Source organism: Borostomias antarcticus (assembly GCF_949987555.1).
Source record: "Borostomias antarcticus genome assembly, chromosome: 21".
Lineage (NCBI taxonomy): Eukaryota > Metazoa > Chordata > Actinopteri > Stomiiformes > Stomiidae > Borostomias > Borostomias antarcticus.
In genome coordinates this window covers 6,939,496-6,958,961 of record NC_140254.1, presented here as the reverse complement: position 1 = coordinate 6,958,961, position 19,466 = coordinate 6,939,496, and the positions used below count along the sequence as shown (strand labels likewise).

Sequence of the window (19,466 nt, the reverse complement as noted above, 5' to 3'; positions counted from 1 at the left end):
TGTTCACTGAAAAGTTGAGTTTTTCATAATAGGGGAGGGGACCATTAAGACTGTATAATGATAAACAATGCTTGCTTTCATCTGGTTTTATACAATGGACTTTGACAATACATGATAACATTCCTTATTCTCAGGTGTGTGAACGATGACTGCTGAGGTCTCACTACTTCTGCCTAGTCTCTGTTCTCCCCTCCTGCTACCATCATATGATAACAGTCCTGACCTGAGTGGCAGTTTAAATTGTTAAATATGTTCAAAGGAACATGTATAATATGTATTAATTAAACAAAGCGACTGTTGATGTAGCATCTTAAAGCCAGACCTGCAGAGAAGTTTCATTCTGTGTCCAGGGCATGCTACGACTAGGTCCTCTCCATCACCAGTCAATCCAGCCTGCTCCCACTCCCTTCATTCCAAAAATATCATCCTCTGTTTACATTAGCAAGTACTCTAGAAAGCATATTGTTGTCAAGTTCCATTTCAGCAGGGTGTGTGTCTGTCTGTCTGTCTCTCTCTCTCTCTCTCTCTCTCTCTCCCCCCCTCCCTCCCTCCACTGCAGGGGTTTGTCAGCATTGCTCCAGTCATTCCCAGTGTAGTAACCTCAGGAAAGTTAACAATGAGGTTATGAGCTGATCCTGAACACACACAGAGTAAGGCTTCCACAGCAGCTTGCCAGAGTACATTATCCAGGCCTCAATCCTGTGAGAACGACCCATTCAGTCAGCAGATAGCCTTATCGCTGCCACGGAGAGGGGGGTTGGAGAGAGGGGGGCTCTTTTCATTTTCTGAAGCATACATTGGAGCAAACAGCCACGAGTGTATGTTGAGGGAGAAAGCTATCCTAGCTGACATGCTTGCTCGGAAGGGTTTTCCTTGGCTCTGTCACATGCACGTGAGCCGGGAGGGGAGTAGACATTATGCAAGGCACACACACAGAAGGTGCTGCCAGTTGCCTGCTGCCCCAGCTTGTCTGAAACCCATCACTGGGCTTAATGATCTGGAAGATGGTCGTTTGATTGCATATGGGAACTCTCCCATCTGCACAGTGTATTTTCCGATCAAACACTGCTATGTAGGCCACTGCAATATAATACTGCCTATTTATTTGTAAACTGATTTGGCCGACGTGTAATTTACATATATTCAAGATTCAACCTACTACATACATTGCTTACACACTGCCCTGTCAATTTTAACTAAATGTGAGCTAATGTTAAATATTAAAAGCAGTGAATAGAGTTCTGTATGACATTCCGTGAGTGTACCAGCGTGTCTCAAAGGTAGATTAAAGGTATCCAGATCGACCTTTGAATCCACCCGGTCCATCGAGTTGAGGATGGAACTGGAGTGTACGAGGTGACAATTCTGTCTGATAGCAGGCAAAATTATTTCCCGAGCTATATATTTTCAGATGGTAGCCTAGTATACTATAATGGTCACTGTGACCTTATCATTTTAACATTACATTTATATGTATCCGTCATTAGTAAGCCATGGATCTGGACTCTGGTGCCGTAATAAATATTGTATGCAGAAAATATGTTGATTGGGCATACTAGTATCAAATAGTGTTCAAATATTTACATTGAACTGCGGTAACGTGCAATTAGTGAACTAAGTCTTCCAGCTGTGATCGGGGATCAGGGAGTGGGCGGTGGACGGGGGGTGTGTTCACGGTCCTGCACACATGCGCATGTTGCTCCGGTTTGAAGAGACTACGCCATATTGAATTCCCGTAGGAATCTGCTAGCAGTTTTCAGCTAGCGGATAGAAAAGGACCACTTTATCAATGGTCCTAATTCAATTCGGCGTTTAGCGGTTCTATTAATTTTTGTAACCCAGATCGCTCGAAATTTCCCTCGGTCCAGGCAGTCGCGTATTTTTAACGGGCACTGATTTTGCGCGGAGGAGGGGGCACCCAGAAGAGAAGTTGAATGGATCCTAGGGTAGCTTGGATTCAGCCCGAACAGAAAGGACCTGCGAACGCCTTATGGATGCACGTCTGGGAGACTTCTCAGGGAGTAGGACGGATACACGCCGGCCAGCGCCACAACCAGAACCACAACCTGTGCGTGAATTCTCCTGCGTTGGACGTTTTTAAAAATGTCGCGGCCGTAGCAGCGAGCAAGAGCATTTGCAGCAGCAGCAGTAACGGTACTGCTGGTCTGAACAGCAGCCATCACGGCGTTACGGACGGTGGCACTATCACTAACGACACCGCATTTTCCTCTCTCGGAATATCACTATCGAACGGGAACGTGCCGAACCCTCTGACCCCGAACGCGGCGGACACCGGAGAGGGGAGACTACTGCCCCAGAAGACGGGATCCGTCTCCTCCTCGTCCTCGTTGGAATCTGGAACAGACAGTCCATCTTCCATCTGCTCACTGGGAAGGACTAGTGGCGGTGGAAATGGATATGTAACGGGAAACAACATGAATAAAAACGCCGGAGGTGCCAATCTGTTCTTTAGCTTCAATGACAGCATGCATAATGAAGTCAACCATTATCACCATCATCATCGTCACCTTCAGGACCATCACCCACAGTACAGTTTTCAGCAGAACTGTGTGAAGATTCAACCCCAGTCTGCACCTTTAAATCACCACAATCACCATCCGAGCAGAAGGAAAAGTGACAACAAGGCGAGCACCTATGGGATGAATTACCTGCTGTCTAACTACTCTAATGGCAACTACGATGCGGGCACCGGGACCCCCTGGAAGACGAGGAAATACAACCTCGGAATAGACGGGTGAGATGTGACAGATTTTGAATTTCGCATGATTCGCTACTGGCTGACTTGGCTAACGTTAGCGCAGTCAGGTTAGCTCACATACTATTTATTCATAAGTTGGCTAGTCTTTCCAGCCTACCGTGACTGTCAGGATCACCCAATGTTAAGCAAAGAGTTATTTTAGGCATCCATTGTAACGCTAGCTTACCTGCTTTTCTTATAAAATCAGAGAGGGATGTTGGGTTAGATTGTATTGGCCGATGTGTCTGGCTGCGCTTTGACCTGCACATTGGCTAGCTAGCATGCTAAGCAAGGCTTGCCAGTCAATGCTAGCCTAGCTCGCTGGGTTAGCTGCTATCTACAATCAAGATAATTTGCTAGCTGGCTCTCTTGAGTAGCCAGTAGCTAGCAGGTTAATGGATCAATCTGAGGCCGATGGTTTGGTAACTTCTGGAATGTGGTGTCAAGTAACGTTAATACAAAATTGCTATGGGGTTAAGTAACCCATGTACCCATCCCTGAACTATCACTGAGCTAACCCTTTCCATCCAACCATGCCTTTCTTTTATAGCTAGCATTCTTTTTTATTTTAAGAGAAAGTTAGCTAGCTAGCTAGCTAACGGTTTGCTAGCAAGCCATTAATCCTAGCCAACTGACAAGTTCGCACGGGTGTTTTTGGGGGCCGATTGGTGTTTTAGTCATACCTCGCTACGTAAACCTAACCATATGCTCCCTCAGAGGAAGCTACAAATCGTGTTGCATGAACTTGTGATATTTGTAATGGTTGGTTGCACCCATCTGTAAGTTTTCTGTGCAAGAATTTGGCGCTGGGTAGGAAAGCAAGTTCTATAACGTAGGGTCTTTTTATTACTAAGTCTAAAGTGCACGACTTTGATCAAATGACCAGCAAACAATACATACACTTCCACGTGGATGCATGGTCAGCGCTTCATCCAATTGTAAAAATGTATGTAATATTTGAATTAATGCAGCAATGCAAGTCCTGACCTCAAGGGGCACCCTCGCACCCTGGTGGCTTAGAATCAGAATTAGCTTTTTTGACCAACAAGTATGTTAGACATATTTAGAGACAGTACACAACATTCACAATATAATGCAGAGACAACATTGGACAGGGTGCAGGGACGAGACCGTACAGTGCAAAGACAGGACATTGCAAAGAGCAAGTACAAAATAAAAGTTTGTTGTCTTGCAGGCCCCTCACCTGCTTTTCAGTATGGCTTCGTTCAGCCACTCTGATCAGTCCCTGACTGTTCACACACTGTGACACACACACACATCAGTGAACTGATCACAAGTGGACAGCTGTAAGTACAGGTGTGAAATGATTGCACCCAGATTGCTCATTGGTCTGGTTCACATATGACCACATTCTTTCAGCAGTGTGTATGTGAATTTGTCCTGGGCACAAGAAATAGCCTAAGATGGTTCATAAAAAATAATCATGCTTTGACCCACTCCTCTTTCCTCTATATATTTATTGCAACTTATATGATGAATATGGATTTGATATAGGCCTAGTAATTTTAGTAGGCCTATACCTATTGATTGACTGCAATTATTTAATTGGATATGATAAATTGTCTATAATAATACTTCAAATTTGTATACAAAAGTTGTATAATAAAAAAAAAGAAAAAAAGTGACAACTGAGAAAAAAAAAATGTCTACAAACAGTAGAAAGGGGTAAAAGCAGCAGAAGAAAGTTGGAAGGAAAGTCTAAAGAGGTAAAGAAGAGATGATGGGGGTGGCTTTGATGTGGGTTGGAAGTGAGTTCCACAGAAGGCCCTAATATCGCTCCAGGTCCGGCTGAGGGCTCCTTCTCACCTCTAATGATGTATCGTTGGAATATAACCAATTATCTCAGCATTCAGCCCGACCAATCAAAGGCTCAACACAATTCATATCACAAGGCTCTGTTGTGTTGTACAGTAACATGGCCCAACTAATAACTTCTCCCCCAGGTCCCTCTGCCCAAGCTTGGATGATTCATTTACAGTGTTTTCAGAAAAGGATTTGGGACACATGGCTGACTGGCTGCTTTTCCTTTGGGGGGCCTAGTAATTGATTGTGAATGACAGCCCCCCTGTCCTGTATTTCATTTTGACACGGCAGCGTGCTCTCCTAGAAAATGGATTTCCATGGGGGGTGAATAGAAATCTGTCTCCAGGCATCCAAGTGGTCATAAACGTCAGCATTCTCTGATTTTCCGTTTCACCACACATAGAAATATCGGTGATAAAGCAAACAGCCTGGCCAGGCATGCTTTATGATGGGGTCAAACTATCTGTCCGCAAGTGGACCTCTATTTACTCAAGTTGATTCTCTCCTCCAGTTTTCATGAAAATGTCTGTGTGTGTGTGTGTGTGTGTGTGTGATCAACCCCCAGGCTTCACGAGGAGGTGGTTGACTTCTACAATTTCATGTCTCCTCGTCCGGAGGAGGCGGCCATGAGGAAGGAGGTGGTCAACAGGATTGAGAAGGTCATCAAGGAGCTGTGGCCCTGCGCAGATGTGAGGACACACACATGAGGACACACACACACATGCTGGGGTTCCCTTCAAATGGCACTGAATGCTAGAATATCTATTTTTTATCATGGACAAATTGAACAGTTCCTGGGAGTCTTAAACGTTCTTTTGTTTTCAAACATTCCCCAACGTTCATGTGACAGTGATGACGAAGGAGAGGAAAAAAACATTTGTTTTAATCTTTCTCTCTGTCTCTCCCTCCCTCCGTCTCTCTCTCTCTCTCTCTCTCTCTCTCTCTCTCTCTCTCTCTCTCTCTCTCTCTCTCTCTCTCTCTCTCTGTCTTTGTCTCTCTCTCTCTCCAGGTCCAGATCTTTGGCAGCTTCAGCACTGGGCTCTACCTCCCAACAAGGTGTGACTGCACTCTGTGTGGACTTGTGTGATTGTTAAATCTTCTCGGTCCACACTGGGGTCCGGTCCCTCACCGCTCACGCCATCTCTCTTGTGTTGTGCCGTAGTGACATAGACCTGGTGGTGTTCGGCAAATGGGAGCGCCCCCCGTTACAGGAGCTGGAGCAGGCGCTCCGCAAGCACAACGTGGCCGAACCGTTCTCCATCAAAGTCCTGGACAAGGCCACGGTGAGTAGCCGCCCGCACGAGGACACTTCCTGGTTTCCTTCCAGGATCCTAGAAAGAAAGAGGAGCCAGAGATGTGTCACACATGGTGGCGACACAGGGACTCTTCAGACGGGGGGGGGGGATCTGTTTTGACTTCCCCAGTCAGCGCAACAGTTAACCTGACGCGCCAGATGGTGTCCTTCGCATAACCAGCTGGGAACTCTCCGTTGGAAACCATCTGTCTGTCACCGTCTGTCACGCGCCGACTTCAACCGCCCCCTCACCGTCGACACACCTAAACCAACCCAGCGTAGCTGTTTGTATTTCGAATTCCTCAGAACCAACGCTGATTGTTTTCTGATCTGGCACAAACGGATTTGGGCCGGCTGTGGCTCACGAGGTAGAGCGGGTCGCCGAATGATCGTAGGGTCGGCGGCTCGAATCCCGGCTCCTCCTGACGACATGTCAAAGTGTCCTTGGGCAAGACACTGAACCCCAAATTGCTCCCAATCAGCAGGCCAGCACCTTGCATGGTGTGTGTGAATGGGTGAATGAGGCACTTTGGATAAAAGTACTATATAAGTGCAGTACATTTACCATCTCTATGGACAGTATCCAGGCTGATTTAGTGGAGAGACAGAACGTGAACTCGCAAAATCAGGATGGTCTCACGAGGCTGTGCAGCAGTAGTTCTGGGTAGAATGTGAATTTACCTCCGGCACTTCCGCCTTTATACTTTCCTAGTAAAAATAGACCTAGTTATCTGCCCTGTGACTGACCCTGTGTGCCAGAAGGATCATATGATCTAGTAGGTCAGAGGCCACACATCTGCCCCCTGGCCATTCTTGTTTGTCACAGGATGACTTTGTCGGGCATGGTGTGGATTTAGCTGAGACTTTAACGGTTTAGTCTCACGGTGTCAGCGTATATCTCCTTAAGTATAATTTATAATTCGTCTTGCACCTACCAAACTTTCTAATGTCGCAGACGCCATCATTTTCGTCGCACAGCCGTGATTGGATGGCTAGATAGAAGGCGCGTTCGTTGCCATGGACCAATCAGCCACGCGTCCGCAAGTTACCATGGAGGTGATCAGACACTTAGCTCAAGTATAAATGCTAAATGTCGGGTTTTTTTTGTTTTTTTTTCTGTCGACAGACATTTGTCGTACGACACTTGACGACTGAGTACAAATTAGCCTTTAGTCTCACAGCGTCGGCATATATCTCTGTGATCCCCCGTGTCCAGGTGCCCATCATCAAGCTGACTGACCTGGAGACTGAGGTGAAAGTGGACATCAGCTTCAACGTGGAGACCGGAGTCAAAGCTGCGCGCTTCATCAAAGACTACGTCAAGGTGAGCCTCTACGTCCGCACGGCTGCTCTCTTACGCCGGGCTCACACTACAGGATATTTAAAATCCTCACCGATTTCGAAATCGGGTTGCATCACGCATCTGTTAAGATTCTCCTTATATGCGTGATACAACCCAATTTCAATATCGGTTAGGATTTTAAATATCCTGTAGTGTGAGCCCCGTAATAATGTAATAATCTTAAATATCGAACATGCTTGATATTATCGATGAGTCTGCGAGCCGATTGGGAGGTTTAAGATTACAACCCCTCACATGAAAAGATCATCTGGGCCGAACATCGGTACCGACCAACGTTCCAGACCAGATTTCTCCTCCGATTGTAAATCGGCTGAAGAATCCTGTAGTGTGAGCCTGTCGTGTGAGCCCGACGGTTTGGCTAGTCTTCTTAGCTAGTCATCCCCACACCTGACCCCAGCAATACTCTGCGAAGCTCTCAAACGAATCCCCTGTCCCCCGCTGGTAACCCCGGGTGGGCTGTGATGAATTGAGGCCGCGGAGCCACCGGCTGAGGTCTTGCTGGGAGGCCGGAGTGCGTCTGTCAGCCCGTCTTCTGAACGTCCTGACGTCCTTCCCCCGTTGACGTCGACGTTCAACGGAACATGCCCTGAAGATGTTTTATAATTGAAATGATTGTGTTTCTCGAGTGATCAGTGAAGAGTGCATGGCTTGGGCTATGTCTGCCCTCCTCCTGACATCTTGTAAGTGCCTGTCATTGCCGACACCCATGCCCTGGGAAACACGCACTCCGCTGACTGAATAGGAGTTAATAATGACAAGATGACATGCGCCTCCAAGGCTTTTAAAGTGCAACTATTCCAATTTCAGCCTGTGCCTAGCCCCTTAAAAAAATTTATCATTATGTGTAAGCCTACAACAGTGGTATTTCATAGAAAAAGTGGTTTTGTTGAATAGTCACTCTGGTATGGCTGGCCCAAGTAATTGGAGTATTTCACTATTTGTTCGGTATGTTGGTATTCTGAGCTCAATTCAGTATTTGGAGCTTTGTTTTTCTTTTCTATTCCAAACCGATACCAACGTTGTCATAACGTTACACTGTTACTGAACAGAAGCGGATTTCACACTTGTGTTTTGTCCCTCAAAACACTCTCTGTGGGTCTCTGGTTAGGGCTGTCAATTTAAGCATTTTCGCCTCTGTCTCTCCTCCACTCCAGTGCTGACACACACACACACACACACACACACACACACATGCGAGTCTTATACACTTTCCTTAGAGTCATGGTAGTGTCACATCAGTATTATGCACTTCCCTTAGTGTCATGACAGTGTCATGTCAGTCTCATGCACTTCCCTTAGTCATGACAGTGTCATGTCAGTCTCATGCACTTCCCTTAGTCATGACAGTGCCATGTCAGTCTTATGCACACCCCTTCAAATAAAGTGTAACTGTGACTCTGTACAGTCACCTGTAGCTCATGCAGACATGCTGGGATCCTGATAGTCAGGTAGAGTCCACAGGGGCGGAGCCAAGGGGTGACCATGGCCACCACAGACTAAATCCTGGCTAGCCCTCTGGCCACCCCACACTAAATCCTGGCTAGCCCTCTGGCCACCCCACCCTACACCACTTTTCAGGAACAACTTTTGCTCAACCATTTCTCTATGGCTCTTCCCCTATGGACACATTTTAAGAGCACAACCACCCCCATTCAACCGCAACTAAGCAGACTCGCAAGTCTGAACACTTCGCTGAAATAGCGCCTGAGGACTTTTCATTCAGATTTTGTCTCTTAAAATGGGTGGAAACAATTTGAGAGTAAAGAAAATAACAAAAACTTTATTTCAGAACCAATCTTAAGTCTTGTTCTGCCACCATATATGACACATACTGTAGATGGAGCGTATTGAGTAGCATAATTGAAATGACATTGGTCTTATTATGTATGAGTGCTCATGGTGTACTTCTACATGGCAGTCACTGTTTCCTGCATAAGCAAACAAGAGTGCCCCAAAAACATTTTACTACTATATGGCCTACAGCGATTTGCCATGCAGTAAGAAAAATTAATGAGACACGAGTTTCTGTGCCACCCGAGTGTGAGTAATAGTCTGAGCCTGGCCACCCCTATAAAAATGGTCTGGCTGCTCCACGGGCAGTTTTAACAGCGTCGTGGATCCCCCGTCCCAGGTATATCAGAGATGTACATAAATAAAAACAATGCCTTAAATAGTCTACATAATCAAACGTACACTTAATATGATAACGTCAGCTTGTCTAAAGGGGTGACCCATCAACCAGCTACCGGAAATGTCCGAGTCACGTTTCACAGCGAGTCATGTTTGTATTGTGTGTGTGTGTGTGTGTGTGTTGGGGGAGGGTGGGGGGGGGGTATTGTCCTATATGAAGTGCCCTCCTTCTAGTCCAGCGTGATGGATGGTGTACTGTGGAATTCTGGGTAGATGGGAGGTGAGGATAGAAAGCTAAGCACATCAGATGTGTGAGTGCTCTCATCTGGGCGCAGCACACTGGTAGCTACTGTAGGCACCCCCGCACACACACCACACACACACACACACACACACACACCCTGGCTGGTGCTGATCTCACTCGAGGGAAACTTGTCTTCTAGGTTAGAGAGAGGTCTGAGATTGAACATGTTAGTGGGTATTAAAGTGAGATTTGAACCTGTGGGAGTGAAATGATTATGCTCCACCTCCAGGCTTTTCCAAGATCATTTTAATGAAAGTCTCCTGAATACTTTCTCAGGGCACTATGAACTTATTTGATACCCCCTCTCTCTCTCCCTCTCTCTCTCTCTCTCTCTCTCTCTCTCTCTCTCTCTTTCTCCTTCTTTCTCTCCCTCGTTCTCTCTCTCTCCCTGTTTCTCTCCCTCTCCCTCCCGCGTTCTCTCCTGTTCTCTTTGTCAGAAGTACCCAGTGCTGCCGTACTTGATATTCGTGCTGAAGCAGTTCCTGCTGCAGAGGGATCTCAACGAGGTCTTCACCGGAGGAATCAGCTCCTACAGCCTCATCCTCATGGTCATCAGCTTCCTGCAGGTACACACACACACACTCCCTCACATACACACTCTACACACACACACACACACACACACACACACACACACACTCTATACACACACACACACTCACTCTACACATTCATTTACACACACACACTCACACACAGGCTCACACACACTCTCTCTCTCACACACACATACACACTCATACATACACACACACACAGGCTCACACACTCTCTCTCACTCACTCTCTCTCACACACACACACACACTCATATACACACACACAGGCTCACACACTCTCTCCTAAACACACACACATACACACGCTCACACATACACACACTCACATATACACACACACGCTTACACACAGACACATAGGCCCAGTCCCAATGTCCCCCCTAAACCCTCAAGCCCTGAGCCCTCACAGACTTATTGACGTCACCTGGTAAAGTGGTTGAGTGCGAGAGGCTGCAAGGGCTCGAATTGGTATAAAAAGGAATGGGACAGCACTTGTGACATCACATTACGTTGACGTGAAAACATATTTCTTACTATTGTGGGCGTGGGGCTTTTTTTAAATCAATTTTTAAATTGTACATGTTTTTCTTGTAGGCCTTCGTGTAAATTAATTTTGGCTGAGTCAAATCCCCTTTACATTATCAGAACTCTGTGTTACCCTCAAAACATTTGTTCAACTAAAATCATTTCATTTTGTGGTCATATGCGAACTACATTACTGCCTGTGATTCTTGTTTGTGATGAATCCAAAAGTATTAACTTAAGAATGATAATATATTATGTATACACATTCCTGCACCTCACAACTCTTTCCATATTCATGTTGGAAATCTCAATTCAAAGAACACTGCACCGAAATGGGTAATTAATGTCATACTGCTTTTAACTGGGCAATCATATGATTTAGAGCAACAGAAATCGATGTAAATTATAACCATAGCCTACATATTTTTTAACAAATCACATTATACAAACCCATGGGGTTAATAACCCATACTTAAAAATAATGAAACCAAAATAATTATAAGGCTACTTGTGCAGATAAGCAAGTCCAGCTGAAAACATGAAAACATATTTTGTTCTGTAACGTGAACGTTACGGTTGGTTGATCTGTCCGTGCTTGTTTATTGGCTGTTCTTCAGGTAACCCCGTGTTTCACGTCACGACACTATGAACTGTGGGTAATTCCTTTGGGCTAAGTCTGCAGAAATGCAGACTTACGGGAAGGGGCCATAAAGGGCTCAAAATGGCTGCCGGAGAGCCCTCACGCACTTGCCGAGTTGACATTGGGACACCCCTAAGCCCTCGCGGACTTCGCGGGAGCGCGCTCTTAAGTCTGCGAGTCTGCAAGGGTGGACATTGGGACTGGGCCAGACTCTCAAACACACTCACTCACTCACACACACACTACAGCGTTGTCCTCCAGCTGTCTTCATGCCCGTTGAGCTCAGGTGTCCCCCATGCCTGCGTCAGTCCTGTATCCCTCCCAGGCTCACACGCCTCTACCCGTCTCCCCTCCACTGTAGCTCCACCCCCGCATCGACGCCAAGAACCCCAACATGAACCTGGGCATCCTGCTGATCGAGTTCTTCGAGCTGTACGGCCGCCATTTCAACTACCTCAAGATGGGGATCCGCGTGAGGAACGGGGGCGCCTACATGGCCAAGGAGGACATCATGAAGGCCATGACCAACGGACACCGGCCATCACTGCTCTGTATAGAGGACCCTCTGCTCCCAGGTGTGTGTGTGTGTGTGCGTGCGTGCGTGCGTGCGTGCGTGCGCGCGCGTTGTCTGAAGCTCCTGATGTAGGTTTTGGAGATCAGCCTCGTCATTAGAAGGCGGGAGAATCTCCCTGCTCCAATCAGTGGAAACGGGAGATTCTCCCGGCCCAATCGGATTCAATCCAGACTCCTCCCCTTCTGCTATCTGCGCGTTACCGTTTCTCAAAAGTCCGCGTCACTATGTGAAACGACAATCTCCGAGCCAGCGACTGCTCCGCCCCCACAACAATTGTGATTGTTTTGAAGAAATACAGCGTTTCCCCCCCTCTATCTCTGAATGGTAATGAGTGCAAATACTGTATTAGAAGACGTCTGAGTTGTATTTGGATAAAGACGTGATATCTGCGTTGTATTATGGTCAGGGTTTTAAGTGTGTGTGTGTGTGTGTGTGTTGTGTAGGTAACGATGTCGGTAGGAGTTCGTACGGAGCCATTCAGGTCAAACAGGTGTTTGACTACGCCTACATCGTCCTGGGACACGCCGTGTCCCCACTGGCGCGCTCCTATCCCAACAAAGACGCCGACAGGTTGGTTCCGCCCCTCCCACTAACTGGAGGGCAGTGTCTGAAAGAGGCTGCTTGCCGTTCCGTTTTTAGCACACGCCCCTTTCCTCATTCCCTTCCTTAGAGTGAGGACCGATATATATATACACGATATATCGTCAATCATATGGATATTGTCCGATGTGCAAAACGGGGCCGATGTGAACAGCAGATCATTATTTTTGTCTAGCTGCTGTCGTGTGTGTTGTTGTTGAGGAAACAATGTGGTAAATCTATCATTTATCGCTTTTTCCATGTGTTTTTGAGTATGTATAACATTTGATTAACATAGAAACTTGTTTTATACAGACCATATCAACATGGGTAAATATCGGTTATCAGACATAATAGCAATGTTAATATCTGTTATTATCAGTGTGGGCCACAATGTTCACATCGGTGCATCCCTGGCTAGTTGCACAGAGCGAAATCTAGATTTCTGTTTCAATTCATGTGAAGAGAGTATAAAGAGGGGAGGGGAGGTTATGGCTAATAGTTCAGCTAACCTAGCCACCTGTTGGCTGTTCAGCTAACCTAACCTAGTGGGTGTTGCCATTAGCTAGCTGGCTAGCTTATTCTAGCAGCCTATTCTCTCGTCTATTCAAGCAGCTTTCGTCGTAGCATGTCCGTAGAATGTTCTCTCTCCTATGATGCTTTTAGCCTCTCTTACTCTGAAATGTAATTTAATGTAATGTATTGCTTTATAAATGTTCTTAGCTGGTAGACAAACATACTCTTGGAGCTTGCTCGATCGCCTTGTTGAGAGGGGTCAGGGAAGAATTTTTACAGCTCACTTATCTGGCCCCCGGGTGATTACTGTTTTTTTGCTTCCCTCTGGAATATGTAGAGAGTGGGTCGTATGCCCACCTCCCTTGTTCTCTGTAAAGCGCATTGTGTTGCCTCTGGGTATGAAATGCGCTATACAAATAAAGCTTTGATTGATTGATTGAGCTTTCCATTCATAACAATATCGATTTGTGGAGGCAATTTAGCGTTGTATGCCTCCACAGCTTGCCTGCAAATGCGCGATCAGAGTAAGGTAAGATATAAAAGTTACACTCGGTCCTTTGCTTCTTTATAATCAGAATCAAAATGTGTTTATTGCCATGTAGTTTTTCAACATACTAGGAATTTGCTTTGGGCATATTCCTAGTATGGCGATGTGAAAAACTGCATGGCAATAAACTAATTCTGATTATAAAGAAGCACCGGACTGAGTGTAACGTTTATATCTTACCTTACTGTGATCGCGCATTTGCAGACGAGCCATGAAGGCATACGACACAGAATTCAAATAGGCTACACAACAGTGCTGTTCAACGTAAGGCAAAGGTCTAAACGTTAAAGATGAAAGTAAGCGCGCTCTTATAGTAGGCTAGACAGTGTTGCCAGTAACACCAGTGTTGTCATGGATTTATTAGTTGGTGGAGAAAAATCCACACCGTGACATCCATCCATCCCTATTGTCAACTGAGGCGCCGTCTTCGAAATGCAGAAGCGGAGAGGTGAATTGTGGGATTGTTGGGGAGGTGAATTGTGGGATGTACTAGGAGCTGGAAGGGAATATATTCGTGTCCTCAGTGAAGGGGAGTGAAAACCAGGGACGTTCCCTTCCCTTGATGCTTAAGCCAGAACAGAACTGCCCTTCCTTTGTCGGCCATTTATCATCCAATGCATTTTTGGGGATTCCTCCCTTGAAGCACAGGGAATTGGACGCCGCCGCACCGCCTCCTCCTAATGTCGTGCAACACTGAAATCCCTCCCCCCGATGTTTTCTCTCTATACCAACAGCACTTTGGGGAGGATAATCAAGGTGACACAGGAAGTGATCCACTACAGGGAGTGGATCATCAAGAAGTGGGGGGGCAGGCACTTGGCACGGATGGGGAGCAGGGGTAAGACTGCACACACACACACACTCACGGATGTGTTCGCAATCTCTTTCAACCAGTGCAGTCGAGTGTACGTCAGCGCCTCAGTTATATGCACGTGTGTTGATAGAAAACAGTTCCCTCATAGTCTGTCCCCCAGAAAACAGTTCCCTCTTGGTCTGTCCCCCAGAAAACAGTTCCCTCTTGGTCTGTCCCCCAGAAAACAGTTCCCTCTTGGTCTGTCACCCAGAAAACAGTTCCCTCTTAGTCTGTCCCAGAGAAAACAGTCCCCGTCAGTCTGTCTCCGTGTCTGTCCGTCTCTCCTGACACTGTCTCGTCTGTGTGGCGCGTGTCTCTGACAGGGTCTCTGTCCAAGGAGCCGGTGCTGGAGCCGGACCAGGGCTGTGCGCTGGAAGGCGGTGGCGGCGTGGGGGAGGAGCAGAGGGACAGCGTGTCCCCTCACAGCTCCGACTCCCCCATGTCTCTGGCCAGCCCCCAGCAGCACTCCTCCGCCTCCTCCTCCTCTGTCTCCTCGCTCTCCGGGTCAGACAACGTAAGGACATGCGCGCGCACACATACAGAGACGCACGCATGCAGTACACACACACATACAGTACACACACATACGCACACACACACATACAGTACAGAGACACACACGCATACAGAGACACACACATACAGAGAGACACACACACATACAATACACACACACACACACACATACAGTACACACATACAGACACACATACAGAGACACACAAGCACACACACACACATACAGAGACAGTACACATACGCACGTGCGCACACAAAGACAGTACACATACGCACGTGCACACACAAAGACAGTACACATACGCACGCACACACACATGGAGACAGTACACACACATACGCACGCACAGGGCTGAAAATTAACACCTGCCATCGGCCAAATGCAGGTAAAATTTCCAATTGGCCACTAGATTTCAGAAGGCTATCTGTAAAAAATATATACTTGGCCGGTAGATTTTTTCATCTACAGTTGCATCTACTGCGCACGCATATACATACAGTACACACACATATGCACACAGACACACACACACACACACATACATACGGAGACACACACATACACACACACACAGAGACAGTACACACACATACGCACACACACACACAGATACAGTACACACACATACGCACGCACACACATAGACACACGCGGTTTGGACTCAGGATACAGGCACTACCTCCAAGTCTTATCCATGAACTCACACACACAAAACACACACACACTTTAATGCTGAATTGCACAGCTCTCTACCTCAGTGGTTCTGAAATGGGGTTAGAGTGAGACTTGTACACTTAATAAAATAAATTTAAAAAATTAAGTTACATAAATAAAAATATTCAATTAAAACATTTTAAATGTAGGCTAAGTTTGATAAACCACATGAATAGTTTACACATCAGCCAAAAAGTTAGAGATCTACTGCTCTAGCTGACCTCTGTCCCCCCCTCTCCTCTCTCCGCATTTCCCAGGACTCTGATTCGACGCCGTGCCCGGTCCCGCCCCCCGCCCTGCCCCTGTACACCTCCTTCCAGGCGCTGGGCATGACCCTGACCCCGGGCATCACCATGGCCGCCGGCAAGCCTGGCATGGGCACCCACCACCTGATGATCCACCCCGGCTCACAGGTAGGAGGAGCAGAGCCATGTCTCTCCCTCTCCCTCTCTGTCTCTCTCTCTCTCTCTCTCTCCCTCTCTTTCTCTCTCTCTCTCTCTCTCCTCTCTCTATCTCTCTCCTCTCTCTCTCTCTCACCCCGGGATTCTAGAACCAAATTCTGTTTCATACGTATCAACCATATGTCAAATCCAATCAATTGACTAAAACATTATATATATATATATATATATATATATATATTATACACACACACACATACACACACATAGAGAGAGAGACTTGAATCAAAACAAATCAAACTTTATTTGTATAGCGCATTTCATACACAGAGGCAACACAGAACACAACACAAAGTCAAACGTCATTGTGTAACTGTTAAACTGCATTCACTTTGACTGCACGCAGTCTAGTTGTACCACCACAATTGCGTCGAGTTGCTTTGCATGACTCAGGCTGAAGAGTCTCGGGAGGACAGTTCTTTTTGCTCTAATTTTTGTAATAAGTGAGTTTAGAAAGGGTTTGTGATGGACCGTGTGTATAATCTGATCAGCTGTTTTGTTTCTGACCGGTGTGCGTGTGTGTGTCCAGACGCGTGTGTCCCTGCCCAGTGGTCTGTCGATGCCCTCCATGTCTGGGAGACAGGTGTGTATAGACACCGGGCCCTTCCCCTTCTACCACACGCCTCCCCCCGCCCCCTCCAGCCCCCAGACTCTGCACAGCCCCCTCAACAGCCACACACACAAGGTAGGCGCCGGCGGACACACACACCGCAGGGAGAACCCCTCTGTCACACACACACACACTTCCACACTCTTTCTCCTTCCCTCTCTCGTTTCCTCCTAGACGTAGACCAGTACTGAGTAGGGTTGCAGAATTCTGTGAATATTCACAAAACGTCCTGAAAATTCACGATGGGAATCGATGGGAATTAAAGTCGCACCGAAAGGGAAGTTGGAGAACATCTTGCTTCCGTACTTTGACGTATTTCCACCTGAAACGGGCTGCAAGGGCGGGACATAGTTTAGATGAATTTCATTGGAACGTTATCGAGCGGGCGGGATATTCAACACTTGAGGCTGCAGAGTAGTTGATGTTTTGATTGACTGGTGGATGTCGTGAGATTATTGGCTTAAAATCTAAGGTACCTGGTGTCGTAATTGCACGTGACCTACCATTTTCCAGGAAGTAAGAAATGATATACTTTGATATAAGATTACAACAAAAGTAGAATTTTTTTGGGCATACATCGTTGAATAGGTGAATAGGCTATGACCAATTATGTGAACCAAAATGGAACAGAATGCTTTTTCCATTTCTGTGCGACTTTAACGGCAATAAACTGGAAATTTATGGGAATTAACAGGAATAAAGGTTTTCCAGTTTATTCCCATAAATTCCTGTTACCTCCCAAGACTGTATGTGAATATTCACAGAATTTAATACTGAACCCTAATACTGAGTCTGTTTGTAACAATTTTTATTTTATTGTTTTTGATATAGTAAACATTCCAACAAATAACTATTCCTCCCCTCCTCTCCTCTCCTCTCCTCTCCTCTCCTCTCCTCTCCTCTCCTCTCCTCTCCTCTCCTCTCCTCTCCTCTCCTCTCCTCTCCTCTCCTCTCCTCTCCTCTCCTCTCCTCTCCCCTCCCCTCCCCTCCTCTCCTCTCCTCTCCTCTCCTCTCCCCTCCCCTCCTCTCCTCTCCTCTCCTCTCCTCTCCCCAGAACGGTCCCAAGTTCCAGATGAAAGGCTTCCACAGCCCGGCCGTGGTCCACAGTCCTGTCCTGGCCAACCGCGGACACACGCACGCCCACGTGCACGCGCACACACACGCGCACACACACACACAGTACAACCGTAACACCTGGAGGCGCCGCAAGACAAGAGGAGAAAGCCTGCCAGTCAGCCTCAGCAGATAGAGAACACCCCTACTCCTCCTCTCCTCCCTCATCCCCCTCTCCTCTCCTGCATCGGGGGGTGGGGGGGGGGGGGTCAGAGACTTCACTGGACGCGAGGACGCCCCCTCCACCTCCCCCTACCTTAACGGTCCTCAAGAAGAAGAGACCGCTCCGTAGAGAAACCAGACCAGCAGTGAACTCCGCGCCTCCCCCAGAAAACACGGGAGTGACAGTCCGCAGCTGCGCATCGCTCTCTTATCTCTCTCTCTGCATGTTGTTTTGTTTTTGTTACACGGCAACGGGCTACGACGACAACGGCGGGCGGCGAACGCGGCCTCCGCCATGCACTCTGCTCCCCCACCTCGCCCCCCCTCCCACAAACCCCTGGAACTGTTCAGCAGCACTCTCTAATCGGTGACTTCCTGTCTGGGATGTAAACGTCCTGTTTGTTTGTTTTTTTTACGCCCTCTGTTACGCGCAACACTCCCGGTGTTTCCCGCGCGCTCGGTCTCCGGCGAGACCAGACGGCGAAGCCGTCGCCGGGGTGGGAACGGCGGCGCTCGGCATCTCGTAGGAATGTTACTTCCGCCGTATCGTGGGAGCGTCGGCATCGACCCCTTGAACTTGTCGTGACCCCTGCAGCCAAGCTGCCCGGTTTTCTACTTAAAAGGTTTTCTCACTTCCAACAAAATGGTTTCTCATTTGTGCAATAACGTGTTTTTTTTTCCTCCTCTTCCTTTTTCAAAAAGTAAATGTTAATTTAATTGTATGTATGTGTAAAGGCATTTTAGTTTGTCGTTTTTTTTTTTTTTAAATAAGTTTATTTTATTTTAGAGTTTTTAATTTCGCTGAGTTTACAGAACCTTTCACTCGCGCGCTCGTGTGTGTGTGTGTGTGTGTGTGTGTGTGTGTGTGTGTGTGTGTGTGTGTGTGTGTGTGTGTGTGTGTGTGTGTGTGTGTGTGTGTGTGTGTGTGTGTGTGTGTGTGTGTGTGTGTGTGTGTGTGTGTGTGTGTGTGTGGTTTACAGAACCTTTCCCAAGTGTGTGAGAGATGGAGATAGACCCCAGGTCAGCATCCCTCTTCCCTGCATGTGACTTGCTGTGCTCGTCGAGGGACCGCAGGATCAGCTTGTGTGTGTGTGGTTTAACAGACTCCCCTTCATCTCCTGTCCTGCCCATCAGCTCTGTGCTCTGGAGTCGCTGCCCGGTGAAAAGAGTCTCCAGAGCCTCTCTGGCAGCGCGCCAGGACTTGAATAGCCGTGAAAACCCAGGCAAGGACACAAGATGCAGCCCAGAATGCACACATGACAGAGAGCAGCCTGTAGTCCCGCTATGTCTCACCAGAGGGTGCTCTTGCTATAGCTGAGACAACACAGAGCAGACGAACCAACTGCTTTTACTCAACCCCCTACCCCAAGTTTTTTGGTTTTAATTCCCGTGTGTGCATGCGTGTGTCAGCGCGAGGATG

At 47.2% G+C, this 19,466-nt stretch overlaps 1 protein-coding gene across 1 annotated transcript; it reads left to right on the top strand.

Moving 5' to 3' along the window:
- Positions 1–1,934: 1,934 nt before the first annotated feature.
- On the top strand, positions 1,935–18,020 carry tent4a (terminal nucleotidyltransferase 4A; the record flags this gene model as incomplete). Its single annotated transcript, XM_084455642.1, has 13 exons — positions 1,935–2,755; positions 5,148–5,271; positions 5,592–5,638; positions 5,745–5,865; positions 7,093–7,200; positions 10,111–10,239; positions 11,759–11,972; positions 12,415–12,541; positions 14,348–14,451; positions 14,790–14,980; positions 15,958–16,113; positions 16,691–16,846; positions 17,826–18,020. The coding sequence occupies 13 exons, from the start codon at positions 1,935–1,937 to the stop codon at positions 18,018–18,020; spliced, it is 2,493 nt and encodes an 830-aa protein (XP_084311768.1).
- Positions 18,021–19,466: the final 1,446 nt, after the last annotated feature.